The sequence below is a fragment of the Mustela nivalis genome (genome assembly GCF_964662115.1).
Source record: "Mustela nivalis genome assembly, chromosome: 5".
Classification (NCBI taxonomy): Eukaryota; Metazoa; Chordata; class Mammalia; order Carnivora; family Mustelidae; genus Mustela; species Mustela nivalis.
Genome location: NC_139024.1, coordinates 82,947,015 through 82,973,945, shown reverse-complemented (window position 1 = coordinate 82,973,945; position 26,931 = coordinate 82,947,015). Strand labels below are relative to the sequence as shown.

General features: G+C 45.1%; 1 protein-coding gene across 2 annotated transcripts; it reads left to right on the top strand.

Annotated features, from left to right (window-relative positions):
* The first annotated feature begins 1,883 nt into the window (after positions 1-1,883).
* Positions 1,884-22,514, top strand: PPIL1 (peptidylprolyl isomerase like 1). Of its 2 annotated transcripts, XM_082731792.1 has the most exons (5): positions 2,098-2,198; positions 3,380-3,464; positions 4,958-5,112; positions 20,688-20,756; positions 21,311-22,514. In XM_082731792.1, the coding sequence occupies exons 3-5, from the start codon at positions 4,959-4,961 to the stop codon at positions 21,529-21,531; spliced, it is 444 nt and encodes a 147-aa protein (XP_082587918.1). In that variant the 5' UTR covers positions 2,098-2,198; positions 3,380-3,464; position 4,958; the 3' UTR covers positions 21,532-22,514. The 2 variants fall into 2 exon arrangements, with proteins under 2 accessions (XP_082587917.1, XP_082587918.1); XM_082731791.1 differs by lacking the exon at positions 3,380-3,464 and having other exon boundaries at positions 1,884-2,198.
* Positions 22,515-26,931: the final 4,417 nt, after the last annotated feature.

Genomic DNA, 26,931 nt, shown 5'->3' with positions numbered 1-26,931 from the left:
GTTTCTGTAGAAGTTTATAATTTTGTTTTTAATAAAGCACATTTCTTCAGAAGACACACTAAGATTAACAGACTAGATGAAGTACATATAAGCTACTCTGAGTAATTTCATGTGGACTATTGGTTATAACTCAGAAAAGAAATCTTTGTCAGTTCTTCTGTGTAGTCATCCAATGTTCTCTTGGGGACAAAAAGGCCAACAAATACTGAGTCTCTTGAGGAAGGGCTTTGGAATGAGACAGCAAGACACTGACCTATTCTTGTGTATAATCCTAGTGCATTCTCACTGTGTCCTAAGCCTTACAAAATATATAGTAAGGAACTACACAAGGCCCAGAGAAAGGGAACTCAAATAACAGAGGACAGAAGAGACGAATGATGATCACTTTTCTGTCCAGCTCAAGGATCACAAAGTGGACATGAACACAAGACTGCAGAGGGTGTAAAATTTATTACACCATACATTACCCAGCACTTGTCAGTTTAAAATGTCACTTTCTGTTCATTATTCATTTGACAAACCTGAACACCTTATTCTTAGTACTCTGCGAGAAGGGAACAGAGATGGAGGGGGCCCGGCTTGCTCACTGTCCAATTTGATCTTTACGACATTGAATATGCCCTTATTCCTACCTGACAACTACGGGAGCTAAGGTTGAACTGTGGTTAAACACGGGGGCTCACAGCTGTAGTACTTTGAGCAAGTTACTTAAGCTTTGTAAGATTCGGTTTCCTTAAAGGAAAAAGAGAATAGTAATAGCTATCTCATAAGGTTTTGAAGTGTTGTCAAAAGTTCAGAAATAGCGGAAGAAAAACCACTGCACCACTGAAATAGTAATTAGGAAAAGTTCATCATGCACAAAAAATAGTTTGCAAACTGGAACCACTCAAACTGAATATGGGATGAGAGGTTCAGAGGTATATTATCATGAAGAACTTCATAAAAAGCAGTGGCTTTTTACTCTTCAAATCTGTTACAATATCAGAGTTTCCCTAGTGATGGGGATGAGTTACAAGAAGTTATTTCACATCCATTTTGAGAACATTTTTAAGTTTCCTTTTTGATTTCCAGAGGCGTTAACAAGAAGTGGTCCAAGATAAGTTTTGCTTATTATACAGAACAAGCTAAATTAAGATTTGCTTATATGACTAAACTAGTTTGCCTGCTCAGGAGATTTTCAAGTCTGGTCGCCATTTGTGTTTGATTTTAACCATGTGAAAGTACACACGAGTGCTTAACTCGATGCCTGACATAAAGTAAGAATTCATTGGCTAACATCATTATTACCTAGTGTGCAAAGCATCTAAAACATGTGATTACTTACCCCGTTTCCTTCTCGTCCTACCTCCAAACCTCGCAGGACCTCTACTTTGCCTCTCTTTAGTCCTGAACAAACCCTCCCAACAATCTTCTACCCCATCTATCCCAGCCAGTCACTCTGAGCCCTGCGTTAGCCCTCATCCCTTTGATCTTCGTTCTCCTGTCTCTTTTTCCTCCTCATTTTCTTCCTGGCCCTTCCCCTTCCACTCTCCCTGACTCTTTGGAAGCTGGAGGCTCGGGTTCGCTGTAAGGCTATGGACACATGAGCAAGTCATCTCACCGCTGGGTCTCAGTTTCCACAACTGAACAATGGGAACAATATTATCTTCTTTACAGGACTGCTTTGTGGAGTAGAGAAGAGTAAAGTGTACTGTTACGCAAATTGTACAGCGCCTTACAAATGTCAGAGACTAGCAACTCATTCCCATCCCCTTTCAGGACCTTGCCCTTTTGTGGAACTAGAAAATCGTGCCAATTGAATGTTAGGATATTAGCTCCAATCGGAGTGCAGATTTGCTGGTTGTTCCCGCCTTCCACGCCTGAACGAACCAATCAGAGCGTCCGGAGAGTGTCGCGGTCTCTTCAACCTAGAGACCACCTCTACGATGGAGCTTGCACTTTTTTCCGTCCTTGCCATCAGCTTTTTCTCATCTCGCATCCCAGCTTCCCGGAAGGGGGATCCTTCTTCATCCTTGTCTCAGTCCCCCAAATCTTGGCATCGCAAAGGTTGAACGACGGAGACCGGAAGTGCGCGCAGTAGCGCAGGGTCCCCGGGAACCAACACCGGAAGTAGCTTTGCTGCAAGATTCCGTCGGCTGCGCTATGGCGGCGATACCCCCGGACTCCTGGCAGCCGCCCAACGTATACTTGGAGACCAGGTGAGAGGGGTGGGACCTCCGGGGCTCGGCTGGCTGAGGCAATGCGGAGCCCGGGCTTTGCCGCGGGGCTGGGTTCCCCGTGCACTCCCCCGGGAGCACGGCCTCCTCGTGGGGAAGCGTGCAGGGACGGCCGTGGGGGCCGCCTGGGAGCTGAATGGGGACCGCCACCGCCCGCGTCCTAGCTCCGCACCGGCTCGCTCTGAAACCTCAGCGACAGCTTCCTGCTTGCCCTCCTTCCACCCACTGGTTCATTCATTCCTTCGTTCGACGAGCGTGTGTTGAGTCTACAAGCAGGCGACGTCGGGACTGGAATCAGGATATAGCTGCAGGAGACACGCCGCCTTGCATTTAGGATCTTACAATGTTGTGAAAGGGGCAGATCTGTAACTACTAACGTTGTAAATAGTTCAGCTGGATAACCAAATTACTAGGAAGGCATAGGAAGAAGCACATTTCCCCACTGTCAAAGAGCGGTATCATTGAGCACCAGCCCTCTTGTCCCCGTCCCCTGACGTACAGCATCTCACTGATTTTTTTTTTAAAGAATTTATTTATTTATTTGACAGAGAGAAATCACAAGTAGGCAGAGAGGCAGGCAGAGAGAGGAGGGAAGCAGGCTCCCCACTGAGCAGAGAGCCCGATGTGGGGCTCGATCCCTGGACCCTGAGATCATGACCTGAGCCGAAGGCAGAGGCTTTATTCCATTGAGCCACTCAGGCGCCCCCATCTCACTGATTTTAATCCACTTAGCAACTCAAATCGTGCAGGTGTTATTCCACCTTCTCTCCCATTTTAGCAGGGGAAACGACAAAATTCACGGATTAAATGATTTGACCAAACCCGTATATCTAGTAAGTAGGGGAACCTCATTTGGAGCCTGGTCTGTCTGCCTCACTTGCTCGGTTCTTTAGCCCCATTGATTCCATTGCCTCTTTGGAGATAGTCCTATCTTTTGGAAGTAGGACAAATAACCTTAAGTAATTCTTACTGCTACAGCAATATCAGCTTAGTTGTAGTCTGACATTCAGGGTGTTTGTTTGTTTGTTTGTTTGTTTGTTTTTCTCATCTGGTCTTTACCTAGCTCTCTAGCTACATCTTCTGCTATCCCCACACCAGTAGTCTAGGTCCAGGCCCTAGTTCTCTGTCAACTTTCTGCTTTTGGCCATGCTGTTTTCCCGCAGAACACGGTTCTCAGGTGCTGCTTTTGCTCTCTGGTCATCTTCCCCACCGTGTATGGCAAAATTCTACTTCATCAGGCCTCAACTTGTAAGTAATTTCTGAATTCACCTGTTAACATTTTTAAGTTACAAGATAAATTGAAATTTAAATCCAAGCAGTGTAGAAGTGTGTAGAATAAATGAAATCCACCTCTTCCTGTAGAAATAGTTAATAGTTCTTTGGATGACCTACATCTTTCTCTGTGAATGTATAAACATTTTTTTTTAATGTTCTGTTTCTTAAAAACAGGATTGTGATCATACTGTATATATATTTTTTCCTATAATTTGCTTTCCTTTCACTTGTTAATATGGCTTCCCACATCATTGCTATTTTGTATTTTAGTCATTTCCTCTTTAAGGGACTCTTAAATTGCCTCTTGTTTTGTTACGATAAATACTAGAATAAAGACCATTGCACATACTGGATCCTTAGGCACATCTGTAAATTTTGCTATAGAATACTTTGAAGTTGAAATTGCTGCCAATAGGTATGCAGATTTCAGAGTTGTCTAGGTATTTCCTGATTGCCATTCCAAAAAGTTACTCCCTGTATTTAAAAAAATTTGCACCAGAATATAAGCTCTATGAGGGCAAAAGCACCTAGAATTTGTACAGAGTAGGTGTTAATCCCTGTTGAATTTTAGTAGTGTGAAGGATGAATTGCTGGTAGAAAGGGTTTTAGAAAGCTATATTCTAGCACATTTTATATATATGTATACACACACACACACACACATTTACAGAGTGCTTACAATGTGCTTGGCACTGGGTATACAGGCTATCCAGAGTTGCCTCAATTTTCACATTCTTAAAATCTAGGTGAGTGATGGAGTGGAGGGGAAGGCACCTGTCTAAAGTCTTTTGCTTTTTTCTTTTCCTTTGCTGTACTTAAGGGGGAAAAGTGCTCATCCCATTTGGTAGGTTAGAGATTTGAAATAATCATGTTTTTCGTTTGTTGCACCCCCTCCTAAGTACACACACAAACTGTACTTTTTTTTTCCACATTAAAATTTTTACAAATAGGTAATATATTTACATGTTTCAAAAATACAAAAGTTTAAAAGAAGGTACTCATTGAAAGCCTTCCTGTTTGCCATTATCCAGTTTCTACCTCCACCCAGAAACTCATACATGTATAAATAAGTATAAATTCCTGATATGTTAATGTCCTTCTTAAAAAAAATTACAAATTAAGTGTAATTTCCCCCCTAATTTAAGAGTTGGTTATATTGGTTTCCCACGATCAAAGATTTTTTTAATATATAAAGCTAGTTTGAATTTTTTTTAGTTGTCCACAGTTATTTTGTTTAAAATAAGTACCATAATCTCCCGTGTGCTTTACTCAAAGAAGAAACCTGTGTTTAAGTTATTTACATTGTGATTGTGATGTTTTCCTTTGCCCAGCGTGAAATCCGATATGTATTACAATTTCATGACTTAATATAAACTTGAAAATAGAGAGTCCTGGATCAGTCCCATAACATTACTGTTGCGTGACCTTGTTCCTGACTGGAGCTCTACTTTCCTCTTCCCCTGCAGCATGGGGATCATTGTGCTGGAGTTGTACTGGAAGCATGCTCCGAAGACCTGTAAGAATTTTGCTGAGTTGGCACGTCGAGGTTACTACAATGGCACAAAGTTCCACAGGATCATCAAAGACTTCATGATCCAGGGAGGTGACCCAACAGGAACAGGTATAATTAAGCCGACCTTGGCTGAATTCAGCAAAATAAGGAAGGCTGAGAGAGGAGTACGTGCAGAGGGGAAAAATCAAGAATTTGGTTTTAGTTTTGGATACATTACATTTGAAATACTTGTCAGATCTTGAGGTAGAGATGTTGAATAAGTAAGGGGATACGAGTGTGGAGTTCATGGAGAGGTCTGAGATGGAGGTCCAAATCTGGGAGTTACTGTCATTTAGATGGAATTTATTAGTGAAATCAGTGGATGGTAACGTTAGTTTTAAGGCCCCCTTGCTTCTCAGTCTGCACCTTCTCTCCACTGATTCCTGCTCCTGCTTTTTTGCCTTTAGATAAATTTGATACTCTCTGTGGCAGTCTTTCTTCTTCTTCTTCTTCTTCTTTGTCATTGTCAGTTGTTCTCTGTCTATCCTTTATGACCAGAGGCATTCAGTTTCTTTAATATATATGGACATGTGTAAAAATGTACAGTGTAGGGGCACCTGGGTGGCTCAGTTGGTAGACTTTTTTTTTTTTTTTAAGATTTTATTTATTTGAAACAGTTAACAAAATCAAAAGACAACTGACAGAATGGGAGAAGATATTTGCAAACGACATATCAGATAAAGGACTAGTGTCCAGAATCTATAAAGAACTTAGCAAAATCAACACCCAAAGAACAAATAATCCAATCAAGAAATGGGCAGAGGACATGAACAGACATTTCTGCAAAGAAGACATCCAGATGGCCAACAGACACATGAAAAAGTGCTCCATATCACTCGGCATCAGGGAAATACAAATCAAAACCACAATAAGATATCACCTCACACCAGTCAGAATGGCTAAAATCAACAAGTCAGGAAATGACAGATGCTGGCGAGGATGCGGAGAAAGGGGAACCCTCCTCCACTGTTGGTGGGAATGCAAGCTGGTGCAGCCACTCTGGAAAACAGCATGGAGGTTCCTCAAAATGTTGAAAATAGAACTGCCCTATGACCCAGCAATTGCACTATTGGGTATTTACCCTAAAGATACAAACGTAGTGATCCAAAGGGGCACGTGCACCCGAATGTTTATAGCAGCAATGTCCACAATAGCCAAACTATGGAAAGAACCTAGATGTCCATCAACAGATGAATGGATCAAGAAGATGTATATATACACAATGGAATACTATGCAGCCATCAAAAGAAATGAAATCTTGCCATTTGCAACAACATGGATGGAACTAGAGCGTATCATGCTTAGCAAAATAAGTCAAGCAGAGAAAGACAACTATCATATGATCTCCCTGAGATGAGGAAGTGGTGATGCAACATGGGGGCTTAAGTGGGTAGGAGAAGAATAAATGAAACAAGATGGGATTGGGAGGGAGACAAACCATAAGTGACTCTTAATCTCACAAAACAAACTGAGGGTTGCTGGGGGGAGGGGGTTTGGGAGAAGGGGGTGGGATTATGGACATTGGGGAGGGTATGTGCTTTGGTGAGTGCTGTGAAGTGTGTAAACCTGGTGATTCACAGACCTGTACCCCTGGGGATAAAATATATGTTTATATTAAAAAAAAGATTTTATTTATTTATTTGATAGAGAGAGATCACAAGTAGGCAAAGAGGCATGCAGAGAGAGGGGGAAGCAGGCTCCCCACTGAGCAGAGTCCAATACGGGACTGGATCCCATACCCCGAGATCATGACCTGAGCTGAAGGCAGAGGTTTAACCCACTGAGCCACCAGGCGCCCCTCAGTAGACTCTTGATTTCAGCTCAGGTCATGATCTCCAGGTGGTAAGATTGAGCCCCATGCAAGCTGTATATTCCGAGTGGAATCTGCTTGAGATTCTCTGTCCCTCTGCCCCTCTCCCTGGTTGATCACTCTCTCTCAATGTAAATAAGTAAAATCTTTTTTGAAAATACAGTATATATAGAAAACTACAAAAAAGAACACTCATAAATATACTTCCTAAAGATTTCTAACCACTATTAGTGATTAATTATTCTGCAACAGTCCTACTTCTTTTTTTTTTTCTTTTTTTAACATTTTATTTATTTTTTTGAGAGAGAGCAAGCAAGAGAAAGTACGAGCAGGGGGAGGGGCAGAGGAAGAGGGAGAAGCATACATCCCGCTGAGCAGAGAGCTGGATGGAGGCCTCCATGTGGGCCTCTATCCCAGGACCCTGGGGTCATGACCTGAGCTGAAGGCAGACACTTAACCAACTGAGACACCCAAGCGCCCCAACATTCCCACTTCTTAGAAACAATTAGTGTTAACTCTTGGTGGCCATTATTCTAGACATTTTTCTTTTCAGATACCTAGTCAAAAGGATGGATGGATAACTAGCTAAACAGAAATAATTTCAAGGGAATAGGCTATGTCATGCATGCTATTTATATATATAATCAAATAGTTGGGTTCCTGCTATGAAGGATGGGGCAATTAGTACTTAAATTTCTACTCATTCTTGTTGTTTAGGAAAAACTGCGTTTTGTCTGCCTTCTGTGTTGGGAGAAACCTAGTTCTTCCCTTTTGTGTTTTTCTCTTACATGTCTCCTTTACTACTCACACAGATCACTTCACTTCTGACACTTCTGGTCACCAAATGCATGGAGGTTTGCCCTCCAACAAGCAGTTCTGTGATACCAAGTGAGTCTTATTATTTAGCTCAGTTCCTACACCATCTAACCAGAGATAGCATCAGATCCCACAGGTTAAGGCCCAGTTCCAAAAGACTGCCCCCTGCTCCCTACCCCACTTCAGTCTCAAGCCTAGGTTATCAGATGTTCCAATAACCAGCCCCCTCCTTGGGTTCAATTAATTGCCAGAGCAGCTCACAAAACTTGTGGAAACATGTTTACCAGTTTATTAAAGGATATGGTAAAGGATACAGATGAACAACCAGATGAAGAGATGAATAAGGTGAGATTTGGGAGGGTCCTGTGGGCAGGAGCTTTTGTCCCTATAGAATTTGGGTGTGTCATCTTCCTGGAAGGACTGTGTTTGCCCACCTGGAAGCTCTCTGAACCTGGTACTCTTGGATTTTTGTGGAGGCAGCTTCTTGTAGCTGTGATCGATCATTACCTCCACTTCCAGCTCCTCTCCTCTCTCTGGAGAAGCAGAGGGTAGTGGGGATTGAAAATTCCAAGCTTCTAATCGTGGCTTGGTCTTTCTGGTGACCAGTCCTCACCCAGGGGCCATTCGGGAGTCTACCTGCCTCATTAGAACAAAAAATGCTTTTTGTGCCCTTATCCCTCAGGAATTCAAAAGGGTTTTAGAAGCCCTGTTTCAGGGACAGGTCAAAGACTAAATGTGAGAACCACAGATATTCCTAGTGTTCTTATCACTTAGGAAATGACAAGTTTTAGGAGCTCCTTGCTGTGAATCAGGGACAGGCATATAGATCCATGTAGATATATCTGTATATCTTTTATTACCTCACACTCTCCCTTGCTCTCGGTTTTTGTCATCACTCTTTTTCCTTGTCAGAGTACATTTTCCACCCTGTGTTTGATTCCCTCGGTTGCAGTATGGGTCCCGCATTTCCGAGGTTTCGGTGCCCACCATTAGGCTATTCCGTTCCCAGGTGCTGGAGGGCAGAATTTCCTGTTGAGTAGTTTGTATTGCAAGGGCTGCGGGATGTTATATTTGGTAACTCAGGCCGGTTTGAGAATTTGAAAAAGACCATGACTGGATCTGCCGTTCTTGGGCCTCACTCATCCCCTCAGATTGTTTTCAGCAGTTCTGCTCTGTTGCCTTCTGGTTTTAAGCGTGGCTTTGGAGAATACTGAGGCCAGAGTAACTCCTTTCTTCAGCTCAGGGAAAATGTTTTGATTTGTGTTTTTGAGTATTTTCTCTGTTACTGGCTCTGATTTTGTATTTCAGGAAACCAGTTATTCTCTGTTTCATGACCTCTGCCTTCCCTGTCTTACATTTTTTCTGAGGGTGTGAGATGATGTTTTTCTATTTTTTCCCCCCGCATCCACTTAATTAGTGTCAGACCTTTACTCTGTGCCGTATTTAACTTTTAGTCACGTCTGTTCTGTTCTTTACCACTCCTGTGTGATTGATTAGCTCCGTGTTGCTATCATTGGGCTCTCACTGTTTCCTTAGCTCTGCAATCTTTTCACCTTGATCTGTTGATTTATTATCTTGTCTTTGAGCTCTTGTTTTATTGGATTTGTCTTTCGTTTGATAAGATTTTACTTATTTGAGAGAGAGAGAGACAGAGCACAAGAAAGAAGAGTGGGGTGGGGGTGGGCAGAGCGAGAAGGGCAGAAGCAGAGGGAGAAGCAGGCTCCCCACTGAGCAGGGAGCCCAATGCAGCGTTTGATCCCAGGACCCTGAGATCTGGACCTGAGCTGAAGGCAGACATTTAATCCACTAAGCCACTCAGGCACCGCTGGATTCTTATTTCTGTTGAAGCATCTCTAGTCTTGAAACAACTGCAGAGAAGCCCTTTGTGGACTCTCTTTTCTCCCAGACTGAGTTCCTGAGGTGTGTGTTTTGTTTTGTTTTGTTTTGTTTTTTACTTACACGCTTTCTTTTTCTCCTTCCATTTGTTGTAATATGTCTGCAGAGTTTCTGTGCCATCTCTTTCCATCTTATCCGTGCGTTATGTCGGCACTGATGCTGTCCGTACTTTTTATCTACTCAGATACAGTATAAGTGGAAGACAGTTGTCTTCCCCGTTCCAGATGCTAGGTTGCTTTCTTTCCATTTTATTCCAGCCTGATGAGGTGGGGAGGAGAGCTAAGGCCGAATGCACCTTATGGGAGGGCTAGCTTCTGGTTTTCCCAGCCTCCATTAAAGTCCTGTCCCTGGGTCTCCTCCACCAACCAGTGGTATCCCTCTTCCCCAACCTGGGACACTGGGTGGTCCCCTGAGAATAGCTGTGGTGGAGGAGAAAGATCCTACTACCCTTTTTCATTCATAGCTGGGTCTCTGTTACCAGACAGATTAAAGAGAGAAAAGCATACAAATCTGTTTGCTCTTAAGTTTTTTTTTTCTTTTTAAAGATTTTGTTTATTTGCAAGAGAGAGCAAGAGGGAGAGAGCACACAGGTGTGCACAGGCATTGTGCACAAGCAGTGGGGAGGGGCAGAAGGGGAGGGAGAAGCAGATTCCCCGCTGAGCAAGGAGCCTGAGGCAGGGCTCCATCCCAGGACATTAGGACTTGAGCCAAAGACAGATGCTGAACCGACTGAGCCACCCAGGTGCCCCTGTTTGCTGTAAATTTGATGACACTGCGGCCTTGATAAAGAAATGAAGACCCAAAGAAGTGGCTGTACCTGAGTGTTTTTGTGCTAGGTTAGACGAAGAGTGGAAATTTGTGGGAAAATGTGGGAGGATGAAGGGAGTCTAAAAAAAATAAACTGAGGGAAGCAGCAAGGCCTGTTCTTTCGATTCCTCCAGGAGCCCTTCTGTCTTAGAGATGAGATGTTCTTTTCCCCCCGGTATAGGGACAGCACCTCTCACAGGAGGGTCTTAGGGCCTACTTCTGGGGAAGGTCGGAATGACCTTCTTGTACCTGATATTTCTCAGATTCCTTCAACTTGACAGTCAGTATGCCAAAGCACCATATTTGGGGGTAGTTTGACCTGAACCCCATCACGGCCCAGGGCTCCCCCACGCCCCACAAATTGCCTGGTGCTGGTAGCCTGCCGTGTTGCTCCCGAGCCCTAGTAGGATGCACAGGCTTCTGCCCTCTGGCACTGCTCTAACTTTTCTAGCCTCACCAACCCATCCACCCTCCTACTGCCTTCTCAGCATCGGAGAGTATTTGTAAGAATCCTCTGGGTTACTCTCCTTCTTTCCTGATTACCACTTTTAGGGAGTGCAGGCAGAAGAAACTTTCATTTCTTTCCTTGGTGACTCTTTTCAGGAATTTTGTAACAAGCTTGTTTCCTTTTTATTTGGTTGATGCGGGTGAATTTGGGGCTTGGAAACAAATAGAATTTTGTGTGTTTGTGTCATCAGGGTATTAGGGGAGGCAGGGGCTAAGCCTGCCTCACTGCACCCTTTTTTTTTTCTTTTTTAAGATTTCTTATTTTAGAGAGGGAGAGAGAGCGCACAGGTAATGGGAGGGAGAGGGGCAGAGAGAGAGAGGGAGGGAAGCAGACCCCACACTGAGCGCAGAGCCCAGGGGGCTGGATCCCAGGACCCTGAGATCATGATCTGAACAGATTCTTAACTGACTAAACCTCCAAGGTGGCCCTTCACTCCACTTCTTTATCTGAAAGTGTCCTGTAAATACTTTGATGTATTTCTTTCCTGTCTTCTTCTTCAGTCTTGTCATGAGATAAAATTTATAATTCATAACACCGGTAAGCTGAGAGAGTCCATGATGAGGGTACAAGAATTGGAAGTGACTTGCGATGTGAGTTGCTCATGGCAGAGCTCCCCTTTGTTCCTATAATCGGTTTGTAATCCTTCATAATGTCACATTTCCATGAGGCAATTTTTTTTTTTTAAGATTTTGTTTATTCATTTGACAGAGACATGGCGAGAGGGAACACGAGCAGGGGGAGTAGCAGAGGGAGAGGGAGAAGCAGGTTCCCCATGGAATAGGGAGTCTGATTCAGGGTTCAATCCCAGGACCCTGGGATCACGACCCAAGCCGAAGGCAGATGCTTCACGACTGAGTCACCCAGGCGCCCCACCATGATGCAGATTTAATGAGATTGAATCAATCAGTCAAAAGATTTCCAAGTAATTGCATCCAGCCTCAAGTATAATGAATGATGGAGCTGGCGGGTCTGCTGTAGAAGGCAAACAAGAGTTAGGCCCTCCTGGGTCACTGATGTGAACCACTCACTGATTAGGTGACACGTTTTTTGCTAAACATCTCAGATGAGCAGCATGAGGCATCCTGGGCTCATTAGCAAGCCAGTGTACTATTTCTGTCCCTACCTGTTCCTCCGTCTGGCTACTCTGCAGCCGTTCTTTCCACAGTTTTTTCATTTATGCCTTTGCCAGGGGTTTTCTCAATTCGAATACCTTTGACTGCCTGCTGGATTTTATTTTATTTATTTATTTATTTTAAATATTTTATTTATTTATTTGATAGACAGAGAGATCACAAGTAGGCAGAGAGAGAGGGAGGAAGCAGGCTCCCTGCTGAGCAGAGAGCCAGATGCAGGGCTCGATCCCAGGACCCTGAGACCATGACCTGAGCCGAAGGCAGAGGCTTTAACCCACTGAGCTACCAAGGCACTCCTGCCCGCTGGATTTTAAACCATTTTCCCACTTTCAAATTTCTCTTCTTATAATAATTGTACACTGGCTTTTTCCTTAGCTGTCCGAGTATCTTTTTATGTGCTTCTACTGACTTCTCCGCTTTCTCTCCTCCCTGTAAGATGTGGCAGCCTGTCAAGCCCTTCCTTTGGCTCTTCATGCTCTGCGCTTTGGCTCTCAGTGCTCCCCAGCTGGCGTGATTGCGGTGATTAATCACGTGCTGATTATGTCGTGCATTGCCCTCCCTCTGATTTCACGTTTCCTCTTGGTAGTCCCAGGAACACCTGAGATTGAACGTGGTGAACAGCAAGTTCATTGTTAATTTTATTCATTTGAATAAATGAACTTAATTTTATTCATTTGTTTGACAAGAGTCCACTGGGTATCCTGTGCTATTCTAGGTCCCATGAAGAAACTTAAGCGTTAGAAGCCAAGGCACTCTCTTTTCCTGGTAGTGCTCCCTTCTCTGCCAGGAAGACAAGATAGTTCTTACAAGAAACAACTCGAAAGTAATAATATGCTATGCAAATTTATGGCGGCACGCTCTGGGTCATGCATATAACAGAGGTTGGACTAGTTCATCAAAAGAGAAAAAGTATAGGGAGTAGGATTAGCATGGAATGGAGGCATATTTTGAGGTGAGCCTTGAAGGAAATGTGGAATTTTTCTTTTTCAAAAAAATTTTAATAGATTTTATTTATTTCAGAGAGAAAGAGAGTGAGTGAGAGAACTTGAGAGGGGAGACTGTCAGAGGGAGAAGCAGATTCCCCACTGAGCAGAGGGAGCCTGATGTGGGACTGGATCCCAGGACTCCAGGATCATGACCTGAGCTGAAGGCAGTCACCCAACCAACTGAGGCACCCAGGAAATGTAGAATTTTAACTATTAGGAGGACAGGGAAAGGGCATTTTAGATTTAGGAAGAAAGAATGCAGAGCAGAGGCACAAGTGATGGGGAGACCTGTTGAGGGTGAAGGAGAGCCCAGGACTCCATATGTTGTGTCTCACGTGCTAGACTGGCTCTGTGACATCATCTGGCCACCTCTTTATGTCCAGGACAAATGTGTATGATGCAATTTCTAAGGTTCCTGAACTGCATGTTTAGGAAACAGTTAAGGTGCAACTAGGAACAAAGTGCAGAGAGTAATTAGCCCGGTGCCTAAGCTCAGACCAATTCATGGAGACACCCAGACAAGAGTTCAGATTTGATCTAACATCATTCTGGAACTGCTTTGGGTTCCAGAGTTTCTTGAGTCTGGGATAAGAAAAGTATCCCAGACTCAAGAATGTAGGGGAATGTGGGGAAATGTAACTCAGCAGTAGTGTATGGCAAGGTCCAATAGCATGAGGTGAACAGCCTGGGTTGCAGAGCCTGGTGAGTTTGGGGTTGACTCTGAACTTCACAGGAACACTTATTAAATGTAGACATAACGTAAATCACTGAGCCTTCTGAGCTATAAATGCAGAGTGCGGTTTGGTTGTGTGCACCTCATGAAGATGTGAGCGGTAAATGAGCTGGTGTTTGTAAAATGGCCGCTACAGGCTTGACACAAAATAGGAGCTTAAAAAGATGTCATTTATTATTTATTTTGGTTGTTAACTTATTTCATAAATGTCTTTTGGACTCCTGCCATATTCCAGGCATTGTTCTAAGAACTGGGGAGAGAAAACAGTAAATAAGACAGCCCCTGTGAAGCTCACGTTCTGGTGGGAGAGACAGTGAACAACTAAGTACATGATATTACTATCAGGTCATGACACGTGATATGGAAGAAATACTGTGTAAGCAGGGATTCTCAGCCTTGGCACTATTGACGTTTGGGGCTGGATAATTCTCAGCTGTAGAGGGCTGTCTGTGCATTGTAGGATGTTTAGCTGTATCCCTGACCTTACCATGCTGGATACCAGTAGAACCCCTCTGTGTGACAACTAAAAATGTCTCCGCACATGTTCGTAGGGACAAAGTCACCCTGAGTTGAGAATCCCTGGGATAGAGAGCGAGAGAGGTGCTATTTTGGATAGTGCGATTAGGGAAGACCTCTGATAAGATGGCATTTGAGCAGAGCTCTGAATAAAGTGAAGTAGTGAGCCTGAGAGTGTCAGGGGCAAGGACAGTCCAGGGGGAACAGCAGTCAGAGGCCTTAGAGCAGAGTGTGCTTGGCAAGAAGCAGCAACAGACCAGGGGCGCCTGGGTGGCTCCGTTGTTAAGTGTCTGCCTTTGGCTTGGGTCATGATCCCAGGGTCCTGGAATCGAGCCCCACATTGGGTGCTCTGCTCAGTGAGAGGCCTGCTTCTCCCTCTCCACTGCTCACTGCTTGTGTTCCCTCTCTCTCTCTCTCTCTCTGTCAAATAAATAAATAAAATCTTTTAAAAAAGAAAGAAAGACCATAGATCAGTATGTCTAGAGCAGGTGAATGAGGGGGAGAGTGGTAAGAGACGCCTATGGAGAGTAGCAGAGCACCAGGTCTTAGAGTCTCATACATTGTCATGAAGAGTTTGGATATTGTACTAATTGTGATGAAATGTCACTGTAAGATTTTGAGCAGAGGACTGCTCTGATGAGACCTGTTCTAAAAGAATCCTCCTGGCTTCCACGTGGAGAATCAACTGGTGTGGAAAGGAGGAGATAAGCCTGGAAGCAAGGAGATCAATTGAGAGCTTTTGTTGTCAAAGCCACAGCTTTTTGTATTTGGACTAGGGTGATAGTGTTTTCTGTTGGTTCTGGTCCTCTGGGAAGCAGATGCGAAGACAGAGCTAGACATTCAGGACATTGGTTGGGGTAACACGGTGAAAGTTAAAGGGGCAAGGGAGCAGGTTTGGAAGGGGAGGTCTTCAGACATCAATGCAGGTCTCATTTATGCAAGGAGAGGGGGCAGAAGAGAAGGAGCCAGTAGAGAATAGGGGGAGCCACCAGTAAGGCGGGATCTCCAGAGGGGTGACATCAGCTGTCAGATGCTGCTCGTGGAGCAGGCAAGGTGGGACCTGAGGATTGACCATTGAATTTAATGACATGGCATTCACTGATGGCTTTGACAAGAGCCAGGTCGTGGAGCGCTGAAGGCAAAAGTCTGAACGGAGAGCGAATGTTGAGAGGCCGGAGAGGAAGCCAAGACACCAAGGGCTGACAGCTATTTTTGAGTTTTTCTGTGAAGGGATGTGGAGACATAGGGGGATGGATACTTGGAGATGGAGCTTTATGTTTAATTTTTAAGACAGGAAATATTAATACCACTTTTTTTTATGCTGATAGGAATGATCCACTAGAAAGAAAACTTGATACAGGACTGGGAGGAATTATAGTTGCAAAGTTCCTTAAAGGTGAATGGGATTGATGTGAGACATGGTGATGGATTGGCTGGATGAACAGCAAACTCATACAATGTATCCATAAGGGAGGAAGGTTGGTAAATGGTTGGTGGGGTAGGAAGGGAAGTGGATTTGGTGGTGAGAGGCCTCTGCTTTTGTGTCAGTAAGATAAGTGGAGTTATACTCACAGAGTCTGTCAGTGAAACAAGCAGAATTACACTCACAGAGCCAGGAGAGCGAGGGAGTGGTGGAGGTTTGCCGATAGGGGAACTGCAGCAAACCCAGGCAGGCCAGCCTCCAGGGTGAACTGTTCCTCTCTGTCTGCAGTTCCCTCTCCCAGAAGATGCCTAGGTTATTGAGTGCACAGAAATCCCCATAGTGTAAAACATGTAGCAAACAAAGTAATATCAGTGATGATGAGCTCCCTTTAACTGTCTCCTAACAAGCCTGTGAGACAGAGGCACTACCGCTATTCCCATTTTTCAGATAAGGAAACTGAGGCTAGGAGAGGGTCGGTATCTTGCTTAAGGTTCCACAGCCAGTAAGTAATGGAGTTGGAGAGAAATCTGGATCTCTTTGGCCCCACGGGCAAGTGAGGAAGAGAGTACTCCTAAGAACTACAAAGCCTCTTGGTAACATCATTTCCTGTGGTAGATCTGGTATCTGGCATTTGACCTGGTAAACCCAACAGCAGTTCCACCAATTAGTTTCCCGTTCTGAAGACTCTGTATCAGTTTGAGATGCTTTTGGCTACAAGTAACACAACTCCACAGCAAGGGCTTAAAGGAAGAGAGCTTTTGTTTTTTCCTCACATAACAAATGTCTGAAGGTAAGTAGTTTCAGGCGTTGGTTCAGCTGCCCAGCAGAGTTGTCAGGGACCCAGGTTTGCTATGTCTTTCCATTCCACCATTGTGAATGTGTTGCCTTTTATCTCAATTTTGTCTTGTGGTTGCAAGAAGGCTGCTGCTGCTCCTGACATCACCTCTGCTTTCAAAGAAGGAAGATGGGGAAAGAGCTACAGGTGAAAGACAACAGGAGTGTGTTTGTCCCTTTTTACCAGGAAAGCTGTAGCTTTCCCAGAAACTACTGAGCAGGCTTCTCTTTGTTTCAGTAGGTCAGAGCTGGGTAATCTGACCACTCTGAGTTGCAAAAGGAACTGGTTAGTACCTGCGTCCCTTGTCTCTGAAGTTGAGGCAGGCCATGGAGAAGGTGTTAGAAATCCTCAGAGGACAGCTAATCTGCAGTTAGATGCTCTCTTGCCAGAAAAGAGATTTTTGATTGGTTTGGTTAATGGCCTTCTGGTGTCGGGTGCCTCAGGCAGAGCTTTCACCTAGGCCTCCAAATGGGTCATTGGCCCACCCTTGACCACTTTAGGGCTAGATATTAATCCGTGGTCCATCAGCTGTGGCAGCGGACGGGTGGGGATAAGTAGCACCAAGTGTGGTAATCTTTGTGTGAGAGACCACCATGCATGGCTTTGGGGCCACTCCAGTTCATTGTGAGAGGTTTCCACAGGTAGTGAGCAGGAAGAGGAGACCTCAGAGGAGTCCGGGGGATAAGAGAAAATTTTTTTTAGAGCAGAAGCACAGATCATAAGAAGATAAATGAATTTCAACTGCAAAAATTCTGTGCATCAGAAGACCCCAAAAAGAGTGAAAAAAAATCTACTGGGAAGAAAGTATTTGCAAAAGCATTCACTGACTAAGGATTAGTATCCAGAATACGAATCCTAATAATATACCAATTTTGTGTTTGTGTGTGTGTGTGTGTGTGTGTATAAATATCAAATCACTCGGTAGATAAGTGGCTGTTCCCAGAGGTTGAAAGGTAAATAGTCCGTAAACATGAAATTCTGCACACCTTCAAGGACATGCAGGTTAAAACACAAGCAGTCTGACACCTCTAAGGCTGACGAATGTTAGAAAGTGTGGCTGGAGGACCTAGGGCAGTAAGAGTGAGCAGTGTGGATAGGCCACTTCTGGTAAGATATTTGAGGACGTGTCATAATGGGGAACTGTTTAAGCTGTGACCCCACCTGTCCTCCATGAGTCCTAGCCCCTGAGTGCCTGCATGTGCGTCTGGGAGATAGTACGAGTGTGGTTACTGCAGCATGGTTCATAACAGCAAAAGCACCCTGAAAGGATCCTGAATATCCATCGGCGTAGAGAAGACTGGTGTTAACAGTCGTGCAGTGGAATGAATACTAGAGAGAGCTGCTTGGAGCCAAATGCGTAAACATCGCTTAGAGTGGTGAACACAGAAAAGCTCATTGCAGAAGAGCACATCGAGTCTAATAGCATTTGTATAACCCTAAAAACATGCAGAGCAACAATACATTTGTTTAGGGACGCATACATAGGTGGAAGAAGGGAGAATGCATGGAGGTGATAGACTCTTAGTCACCGCAATAGTTGCCCGAGGCCAAGATGTGATTCTTTGAGGCCGTTGTTAGCTGCAGGGATGGGGGGAGCACAGAGTTCAGGGGCTACGGACATGGGCTCTGGGACTGGATTTGCTACACTCTTCCCTGGAGGGAAGGTGCTGTTTGTCATGTTCTTTGTCTCCTTCGTAGGTCTGAAACACTAAGTACAGAGACTAAGTGTCGAAAACAAGGGACAGAAGAATAAAAGAACTTCCACGGTACAGAGTTCAGAAACCCAATCAGTGCCTATTTCCTGTCATACCCACACCATACAAGGCACATGGTGAAATTTTGATGGCGAAGCCTCCAGATGGTCAGCTTTGTATGTGTTCATTGGCATCTGCACAGCCCTCTCCACATGGTCAAACTCTTAGATTGCTGCGGCCCCGCTCCCATCTCTTTCCTGTTCCACACACCCAGAGGAGTGTTTTGATTAGAAGTGTTTGTCTTTCTGACATTCTAGTGCAGAACCTACTGACTTGAATTAGGTTATGAAACCATAACATATTATGTAGAAATGGTGCTGTAGAGACCCCTGAACTGGTTGCAGCTGGTCTGACTCTTTCTAGTGAGTACAGAGGGACTTCTGGGCCCTTCCTCCCATCTCCTGTTGACTGCAAATCCCCGGCTTCGTCTGTGACTCCTGACTGCCCATCCCTTAGCCCTCTTGTTCACAGGGCCGTTTATGTGATGGCTTTGAGTACCTAGAGGGCAGGGACCCCGCGCTTTCATCCCGGTGGCCCCCAGCTTACAGGGATCACATTTCCAAGGCTCAGACCCCGATGGACAGCCCACTCCTGAACTTCACCCTCTACTTACTCAAGCCCCAGGCTTAGGGCTTGAGCACAGTTGGCCCCCTCAGCCTTCTCTTTTATCTTCAGCCCTAGCACTCTCACTCACCACCCCTTCTACCCTCAGTCTCGGGCTGGAACTCCGTAGTCAGAGAGCATGTGCTGGTCACCTAATTGCTGTTTAGAAGTACGCTAGCAGGTTGGGATTTGGGGAATGAATTTTTACAAAGTTCAGTAGTTGGGTACTTTTCCAGAAGTGTAGGTAGCTAGGCTAAGCGGGAGATTTCACCCCTGATTCCTCTTCGCATGAGAAGTGTTTTCTTCCAACTGAGCCATCCAGGCACCTCTTAGAAGTGTTTTCTTCCAGGGGTGCCTGGGTGGCTCAGTCAACCAGTCAAGCGTCTGCCTTTTGCTCAGGTTGTGATCCCAGGGTCAATCTTTTAAAAAAAAAAAAAAAGACAAAGTGTTTTCTTCCAGAATCAGGGGTTATGACATGATGTCTTTGGTGGAACATCCTAAAAGGTAATGCAAGGATTTTCACTGGGAGGGCCTGGGAGAGAAGGGGGACATGGTGCTTTTCACACCCTACTTTCACAGAAGGCTGTAGAAGGAGGAGCTCCCTGTGGCCGGGCTGTTTGCAAGCGGAGAACGCTGATAAACGTAGTGTTCATTTTGTTCCAGGCTGTTTTGTCATCTTGGAGAAACCAAAGTAGCTCAACCAGTCATATTTATTTTACTAAATAATTGACTAAGAGTTGTCTCCTGTTAGGGCATTTTTTTCCACTGGGAAAACCATATTTGTTATATCATCTTGCGCTGAGAACAGAACCTGGGCGCACAGCACCACACTCTTGTGGACATAATATAAATAGCATGTGGTGGCGATGTTGCCAGTGAATCATTCCTAATGCCATGTTTCCTCACGGTATCCTTGTGCTGTACCACCTCTCCTCTCAATAGACTCCATCTACTGTAATAGGATTCCTCTTTGCCACTTGCCACTGGCCACCATCTCTCTTCTCCTTAAGCTGGATATCGTTGACCAAAATGAATGTTATTTTCCTTCACTGACATCAAGGACAGCAAATAGGTTTTAATTTTTGTGCCATCTCTAATCCATTAAAAATGGCTGCCTGGAGTTCGGAGTTGGTGGGATACAGATGGAAGCTCAGCGGTGAGGAATGCTGATTGATGAACAGTGTCTGTGATGGGCACATAGTTAAGTCCTGGGGGCACTCCTGTCTAAAATACTCCTAAAAAAGGGGCGCCTGGGCAGCTCAGAGTTAAGCGTCTGCCTTTAACTCAGGTAGGTTGTGATCCCAGGGTCCTGGGATCGAGCCCCACATTAGGTTCCTTGCTCAGCAGGAAGCCTGCTTCTCCCTCTCCCATTCCCCCTGCTTGTGTTCCCTCTCACTGTGTCTGTCTCTGTCAAATAAATAAATAAAATCTTTTAAAATTAATTAATTAATTAAATACTCCTAAAAAATTAAAAATTTAGAAATCTATCAATACATCCACTTAAAAATGGTAGTTGTCTATAGATGGTTAGATTCTATGGAACTTTAATGTTCTTCTGATAATGTTCTATGCTTTCTGCATGTTTGACAGTGAATATGTATTACTCTAATACCCAAGAGAAAACACTCTTGGTGTTATTTTGAAAGGAAACCTCTTACCTGAACGAAACCAGGGTTTCGAATATGGCGTGCCAGTGCTGGACTCTGCCGCTAGGCTCTGTAGTTGCAACACATGCTTCGCAGGGGGACTAGGCATGCTCACTGCTTCTTGCTGAGAGGGAGTCCATGGGACTGACGGATGGTCTCTCATCTTCTAATCTGGCAGGTCGAGGTGGTGCATCTATCTATGGCAAGCAGTTTGAGGATGAACTTCACCCAGACTTGAAATTCACGGGTCAGTATGTAATCTGGCTGTGCTGGGTTGTGGGGAGGGAGAGTGAATTTGAAAAGCTCACTGTTGGCTGTGATTCTGGGGTCATGCCTGACACCGTGGCAGGGTGCCACGGAGCTGCCTAGCTGCGGCGCCACAAAGAGCCCTGGTGGGTTTGAGAGAGTGACACCTCTCTCTCCTGCGTAATTCACACTGCTGGTCCGAATGTTCTAGACTCTGTCGAATGTTGTTGCTCTTACAAACTATAGGATAAACAAAAGCTTCCTCAAAGCAGCCGGAGACCTTGCTGGGTTTTTGCAGGGCACTGGGGACATGGTCCAGCAGTTTGTGGGGATCATCATGGATAGAGAAGCTGGGGAGTAGGCCAAGACTAGGAAGGTGCAGTTGTTGTGGTAGGGCGGTGACAGGCCATTGTGTAACGGCAGGGCCTGCCCTCGGGGGAAGAGTGTTCGGGTCCTGTGGTTAATGGTGGAGGCCAGAATAAAGTCTCGGATGGTGGGACATGTGCCCAGCTAGAGCTCTGGGGGTTATTCTTACTTTCTTTCTTTACCCACCAGGGGCTGGAATCCTCGCCATGGCCAATGCAGGGCCAGACACCAACGGCAGCCAGTTTTTCGTGACGCTTGCCCCTACCCAGTGGCTTGATGGCAAGCACACCATTTTTGGCCGCGTCTGCCAAGGTATAGGAATGGTGAATCGAGTAGGAATGGTGGAAACGAACTCCCAGGACCGCCCTGTGGACGACGTGAAGATCGTTAAGGCGTACCCTTCTGGGTAGGCTTGCTGCTCTCGAGGGCACGCCTGGATCTTCCAGGATGGCCTCAGTGAACCAGCTTCTGGATGACCTAGAGTGACATGTACTTAAACTTCATTTTGGCCTTGCAAATCACAAAGCTAAGGAGACCTGGGGTCTTGGGTGAGTTAGAGCTGGAAGTATATTTTGAGAGGATGCTGCTTTTCTCTTTCCCCAGTGCCTAGGTTTGACAGAGGGTTTGCAGAAATGCTCATAAGTGATCACTTACAGTGAACCGCTCATTGCAAATGAGCATATACTGCTCCTCCTTGGGCGTGTCTGTGCTGATGCACTTGGAACAAGAGGAAACCGACTCTGTCATTCCATAGTGCCGAACCAAACTTCTTCCTGCAGGGATTTCTATTCTGGCCTACACCGCAGGCTTTGGTGGCTGACAGCCACAGAATTCAAAACCAAGTAGTGTCTATCAGCCTTCTTAACTCTGTGCACACCCTATTTCAGTCTCCTACATTTGTTCTTCCGGGAATGTATGCATCTCTATATATATTTTCCCTCTCAAAACCAGAACGTCAACACTGCTGTTTCTGACACTGAGACATCCCACGCAAAGCCACATTGAATTTTTGCCAAATGAAAAATGCATCCAACAATCAAGTTTCTAAGAAGGTGTCAAGTGGGGAATGATAATGTGTAATAATCAAGAAAGGAATTTATTAAAAGGCAGCAGAAACATTGACCATTTTTTCCCCAGGAAGGAGTAGAAGTCTGTAGCGAGCTTAAGGACAGACTATGAATTCTCCTTAAAAAGCAGTATTGTCATGAAGGGGAGGCCCCACTGAAGTTTTTTTAACCTAAGACTAGAGAAACTAGATAAGGATTTTTTATGTTAAGTTTTTTAAGTCTTTCTGATTTTTTTTTTTTACGAGTGGGAAGAGTGGTAAGAGAAAGGAAGTGAATGTCTATGGAATACATAGAAACTTCCCAAATAAAATGCCACTGATGGTTGACATTGCTGTTGTGGTCTGATTTTAAATACTGTATGAAGCTTTAACAGTCATTTTAACCTGTAAACCACCTAAACCATCTGAAGTAGTGTTGCAGGGCTCGGCTTCAATATTCCAATTTCGGGCTTGTGCATCTCCAGTGGACTTGTATTCAAGAGCAGGTCTGACTTTAAAAAAGCAGTGCTAGGGGCATCTGGGTGGCCCAATGGGTTAGGCTCCTGCCTTCAGCTCAAGTCATGATCACAGGGTCCTGGGATCAAGCCCCATGTTGGGTTCCTCGTTCAGCAGGGACCCTCTGCCCCTCCCCCTGCTCGTGTGTGCTCTTGCTCTTCTCTTTCTCTTTCCCTCACAGATACATAATTTTTTTTTTTTAATTTAAAAAATAAAAAGGCAACACCAAAGACAGAATCTAAGTGATGGCGGTTGGCGGTTCTTATTAAAAGGCAGCAGATGGGCTAAGAGACCTAAAGCATCCTTTGAACTTGCAGGAAATCTACCTTCCTGTGGTTGTAGAACCAGAGGCAGTATGTACTGTGCCTTCCTTAAATTGATATCTCCTTGACTGAAGAGAGGATTGTAGCTTTAATGTTCTTATTTATCAGTCCATAAATCTGGGAAATGATGATTGACTGTATGGAATGGCCAAAAAGTTCTATTCCCCAAGCCTTTCCCAGGTTCAGCCTCTCTTTCCATCCTTCTCTTTTCTTTCAACAACAAAAAAACCCCAACAACAAACTATGTAAATGACTTTTGTAACTTTTCAGTGGTGGTGTTGGGCTCAGTACTGTTCTAGACTCTGGGGAAATAGAAACTTCCTTTGGCCTGGACTAGGTAGACAAAATTGGATCCACCTCTAGAAAAGAATGAGATACCCATCTACTTATCTCCCAGAGTCATAATCCTAAAAATGCCCATTTTCATCCAGGTCATGGGGGTGGTGGAAATGTACTGTTACTACTCTGAGAAGGAAAAGAAGGACCTGAGTACATTACTCTTGGTGTACTTGACCTCACACAGGAATCGCTGGGGGAGCCTGCTAGGAAGTAGATCGGATTCAGCATCTGGCCAAAGATTCTGTGTTTCTGTCCAACCCCCAAGAGATGGTGGCTCCTGATCCAGACACCACACTTTGAGTAGTGAGATCCCAGAGGTGATGTTTGTCCAACAAGACATTGGGGGTAGGGAAGATTTTCCTAAGAGCATGGGGCAGTCAGCACCATAACCTGACCTTCAGCCTTGTCAACTAGTGGTGGCCTTGGAAGAGTGAAGAAATTCAAAGGATGAGCTTTAACTGCTTCTGACTTTGGCGGCTGATAATAAGCTTTTAGAAAATGTCCTTCTACCTTTAAAAATTTTTTTTTAAGACCTTATTTATTTATTTTAGAATGAGAGAGAGACAGAGAGCATGATGACCAGGGGAAGGGCAGAGGGAGAAGGAGCAGCAGACTGCCCACTGAGCAGGGAGCCTGACAAGGAAGGGGCTCAATCCCTGGACTCTGGGATCATGACCTGAGCTGAAGCCAGACATTTAACCGACTGAACCACCCAGGTGCCCCTGCTCTTTTGCCGTTTATTCCCACCTTCGTACACGGGACACGAGACCCGGCTGCATGGCACTGAGATCCTGTGTGGACACCAGGGTGGGTACGGTGGTGTAGGTCACACATATCACAGAAAGTGCAGGGGAGAGGTCATCAGCAATTATGACATTGAAGGATAAGGGCTCTGGAATCAGACTGGGGTTCAGATCCCACTTGGCAGCAGTGTGAAGGACAAATTTCCCAAGTTCTCTGTACCTTAGCTTCCTCAACTATAAAATGAGGATTATGGTCTTGACCTCACAGGGTTATTGCAAAGATTTAAATGAGCTAGAACAGGTCTCTAGAACAAGCACCAGCATTTAGAAAACAGCCCGTGGTACCTGAAGCCACCATACACCTCTCCTGCCTCTTTATCCCAACGTCAGCAACCTGACCTTGTATAGCTCTCCCTTCCACCGGGCTAGCCTCTGAGAGCAAAGCCCTTGTCTTGTTCCCCACCGGGAGCCCTTTCAGCACCTTATGCAATTCTTTAAGTTATTGCTGGATTAATCAAATTTAATTCTCTGTCAGGAAAAGATTAAGATCCATTTGCTGAAATAGCCTTACCCATCTCTAAAGCCAGGCTTTAGCTGGTATGGCAGCAAAGCATTTCCACTAAGCCCTCTGGAAGTCCTCAGCTTGATTTATTTTTGGATTTGTGTCTCCAGAATTTGTCAAAATAGCTTTCCCCACATAAGGGAAATGATTCCTACCCCCAGATCCTCGAGCCAATCTGAGCCGTCCCTGTGGCCCCTTCTGGCACCACATTCTTGCAACGTGTGGAGGAGGAAACATTGAAAAGCACATCTGTTTGAGTGGCAGAGTCTACTTCTTTGGCTTCATGGCCTCAGAGCCTCATTGCCTGTAGAGTAGGTTACTACTTTAGCTCAATACCAGAATAGGGATTTTCCAGTCACATTCTTTTACCAATAAGAGAAAAACAAAATGCAGGAGAAGAAAACTTGTCATGGTCTTACTCTAAGGTTGGCTTGGTCTGGTTTTAGAAATTGGATCTTCTCTTGTTCTTCCAAATGGGCAAGATTCATGATCTCTGACTACATCCCAAACCACAGATGTGCAGTTTGAGGCAGTTTGTGGACAGACACATGTGAGTTTTTGTGTGACCTCTGGTGGAGCACTTTACCTCTGGAACTTGGTTTCCTTATTTGTCAAGTGAAGATTAGAACCAGGCCCCGTTAGCCCTCAATTTCCGAATCTAGGTCATTCTGAGAAGATTCCTTCAGTTGCCAAAATTTCCGCTTATCATGCTGTTCTCGAAGTCTGCCACTAGGGGCCACTGTGAATACAGTTTAGCCTTGCAGCTGCTTCAGAAGGAGAGGCCTACCATTGCATCTCAGGATGTTACTAACTGGGGCCTGCCAACCCTAGATGGGGAAAACCAGCAACTAACTATTCAGACTGCAAGGGGCCCGAACTGAGATGTCAGCCTGGCAGTAAGTGTGTCCTTCGGTACATGCCGACCAACCCTTGTTTCTGTCTAGATGGCAGGATAGGCCGAGGCCTTGCGACTGCGGAGCCTGGTTCTGTAGCATGCCTCAGTATACAGAGGCACTTTCTGTTTAGCTGCTTAATATTCTGCTTTACAACTGAATTCATTCTTTCAGCAACTAATCTTGGAGCCCCAATTTGATACCCAGCAATAGAAAATGTTTTTACAGAATCAAAGTCAACAGAAGGAAGCTTACCATGAAAAGTTCTTGTTACTCTTGTTCCATGCTCCATGGAAGATTCTTGTTTGGATTTTTCTCTTAATCCCCCACCTCAGTCTCTTAAGGTCAGCCTTCGTATGCCCATTTGCAGATGAGCAACCCAGAGACCAAAGGTAAGTAGCACAAAGCCTTGAGTGGACTGAATGAATGAATACAACATCTGGTCCGGAGTGAATGAATGAATATAATATCTGGTCTGGGGTTGCATGGCTAGTAAAGGCCAGGGCTAGGACTTGAGCTTGGGAACTCCTGATCCCAAGTGCAGCCCTCTTATTTCCACTTTTAGCATATGGGGGAGGACAATGGCATACACAAAAAGAATGATCTGGTGGTGGGGCAGGGCTTAGAACCTGAATCTCTTGCTTTGCAGGTGGCCTGTCCAATCTGACCGTTGCATCCTAGGGTGTCCCCAGGCAGAGGTGGCTGGGGGAAGCTCCAGCCTTAGCCATCTCAGAGCTCCTTCCCAGCAGTCTGAACCAGGCCTGTGGAGGCACAGCAGGAGGGAAGCGGGGAGAGAATGACCCTAATCAGTGTGTTTATTGGATCATAACTGTATTAGCCTCACAACTCAGCAAATCTCCCAGAAATCACTTTCCTCTCCATGAGGATCTAGCCGCAGCTCCATTAAAAGCTGCTGGCCCACGTGTACCTGTGAGGAAGCTCTTGTAGAGCAGAAGCAGCGGGGGAAGAGGGAGAAGCAAGATTTCTACTTCCTCATTACACTGAAAGGGAAAATGGCTATTTCACATTCACTGTAGAGGAGAAACCCCTGAAGGAAAGGGAATCCGAGGTTCACGATTGTCTTGTCGGCAACATTCGGCTCAGAGAAAATGTTCTCTTTGCGCCTCCCTTTTTGAAAGCACTTGTGATGCTGTTTAAGATAAAACAAGAGTCGGGAAGGAACTTGTGTTTGGGGAGCATACCAGGTGCCAGATGCTTTCCACATATTATTCCATTGAAGCTCTCCAAAGGCCTGTGAACAAGGCATCATAATGCCCCATTCACAGAAGCATCCATTCCACGGGTGAAGGCCTCCTCACTCAGTGGGCTGGGCCTCGGCAGGGCTGAGCTTCAAGCTGGGGGTCCGCTCTCTCCCTCCGCCCTACCTTA

Bases quoted from the DNA above. Each gene is read 5' to 3' on its own strand.
- PPIL1 (XM_082731791.1), top strand. From the start codon at position 2,143: ATGGCGGCGATACCCCCGGACTCCTGGCAGCCGCCCAACGTATACTTG. The intron at 2,199-4,957 runs GTGAGAGGGGTG...CTTCCCCTGCAG, and splicing joins AACGTATACTTGGAGACCAG to CATGGGGATCATTGTGCTGG. The intron at 20,757-21,310 runs GTCAGTATGTAA...TTTACCCACCAG, and splicing joins CCCAGACTTGAAATTCACGG to GGGCTGGAATCCTCGCCATG.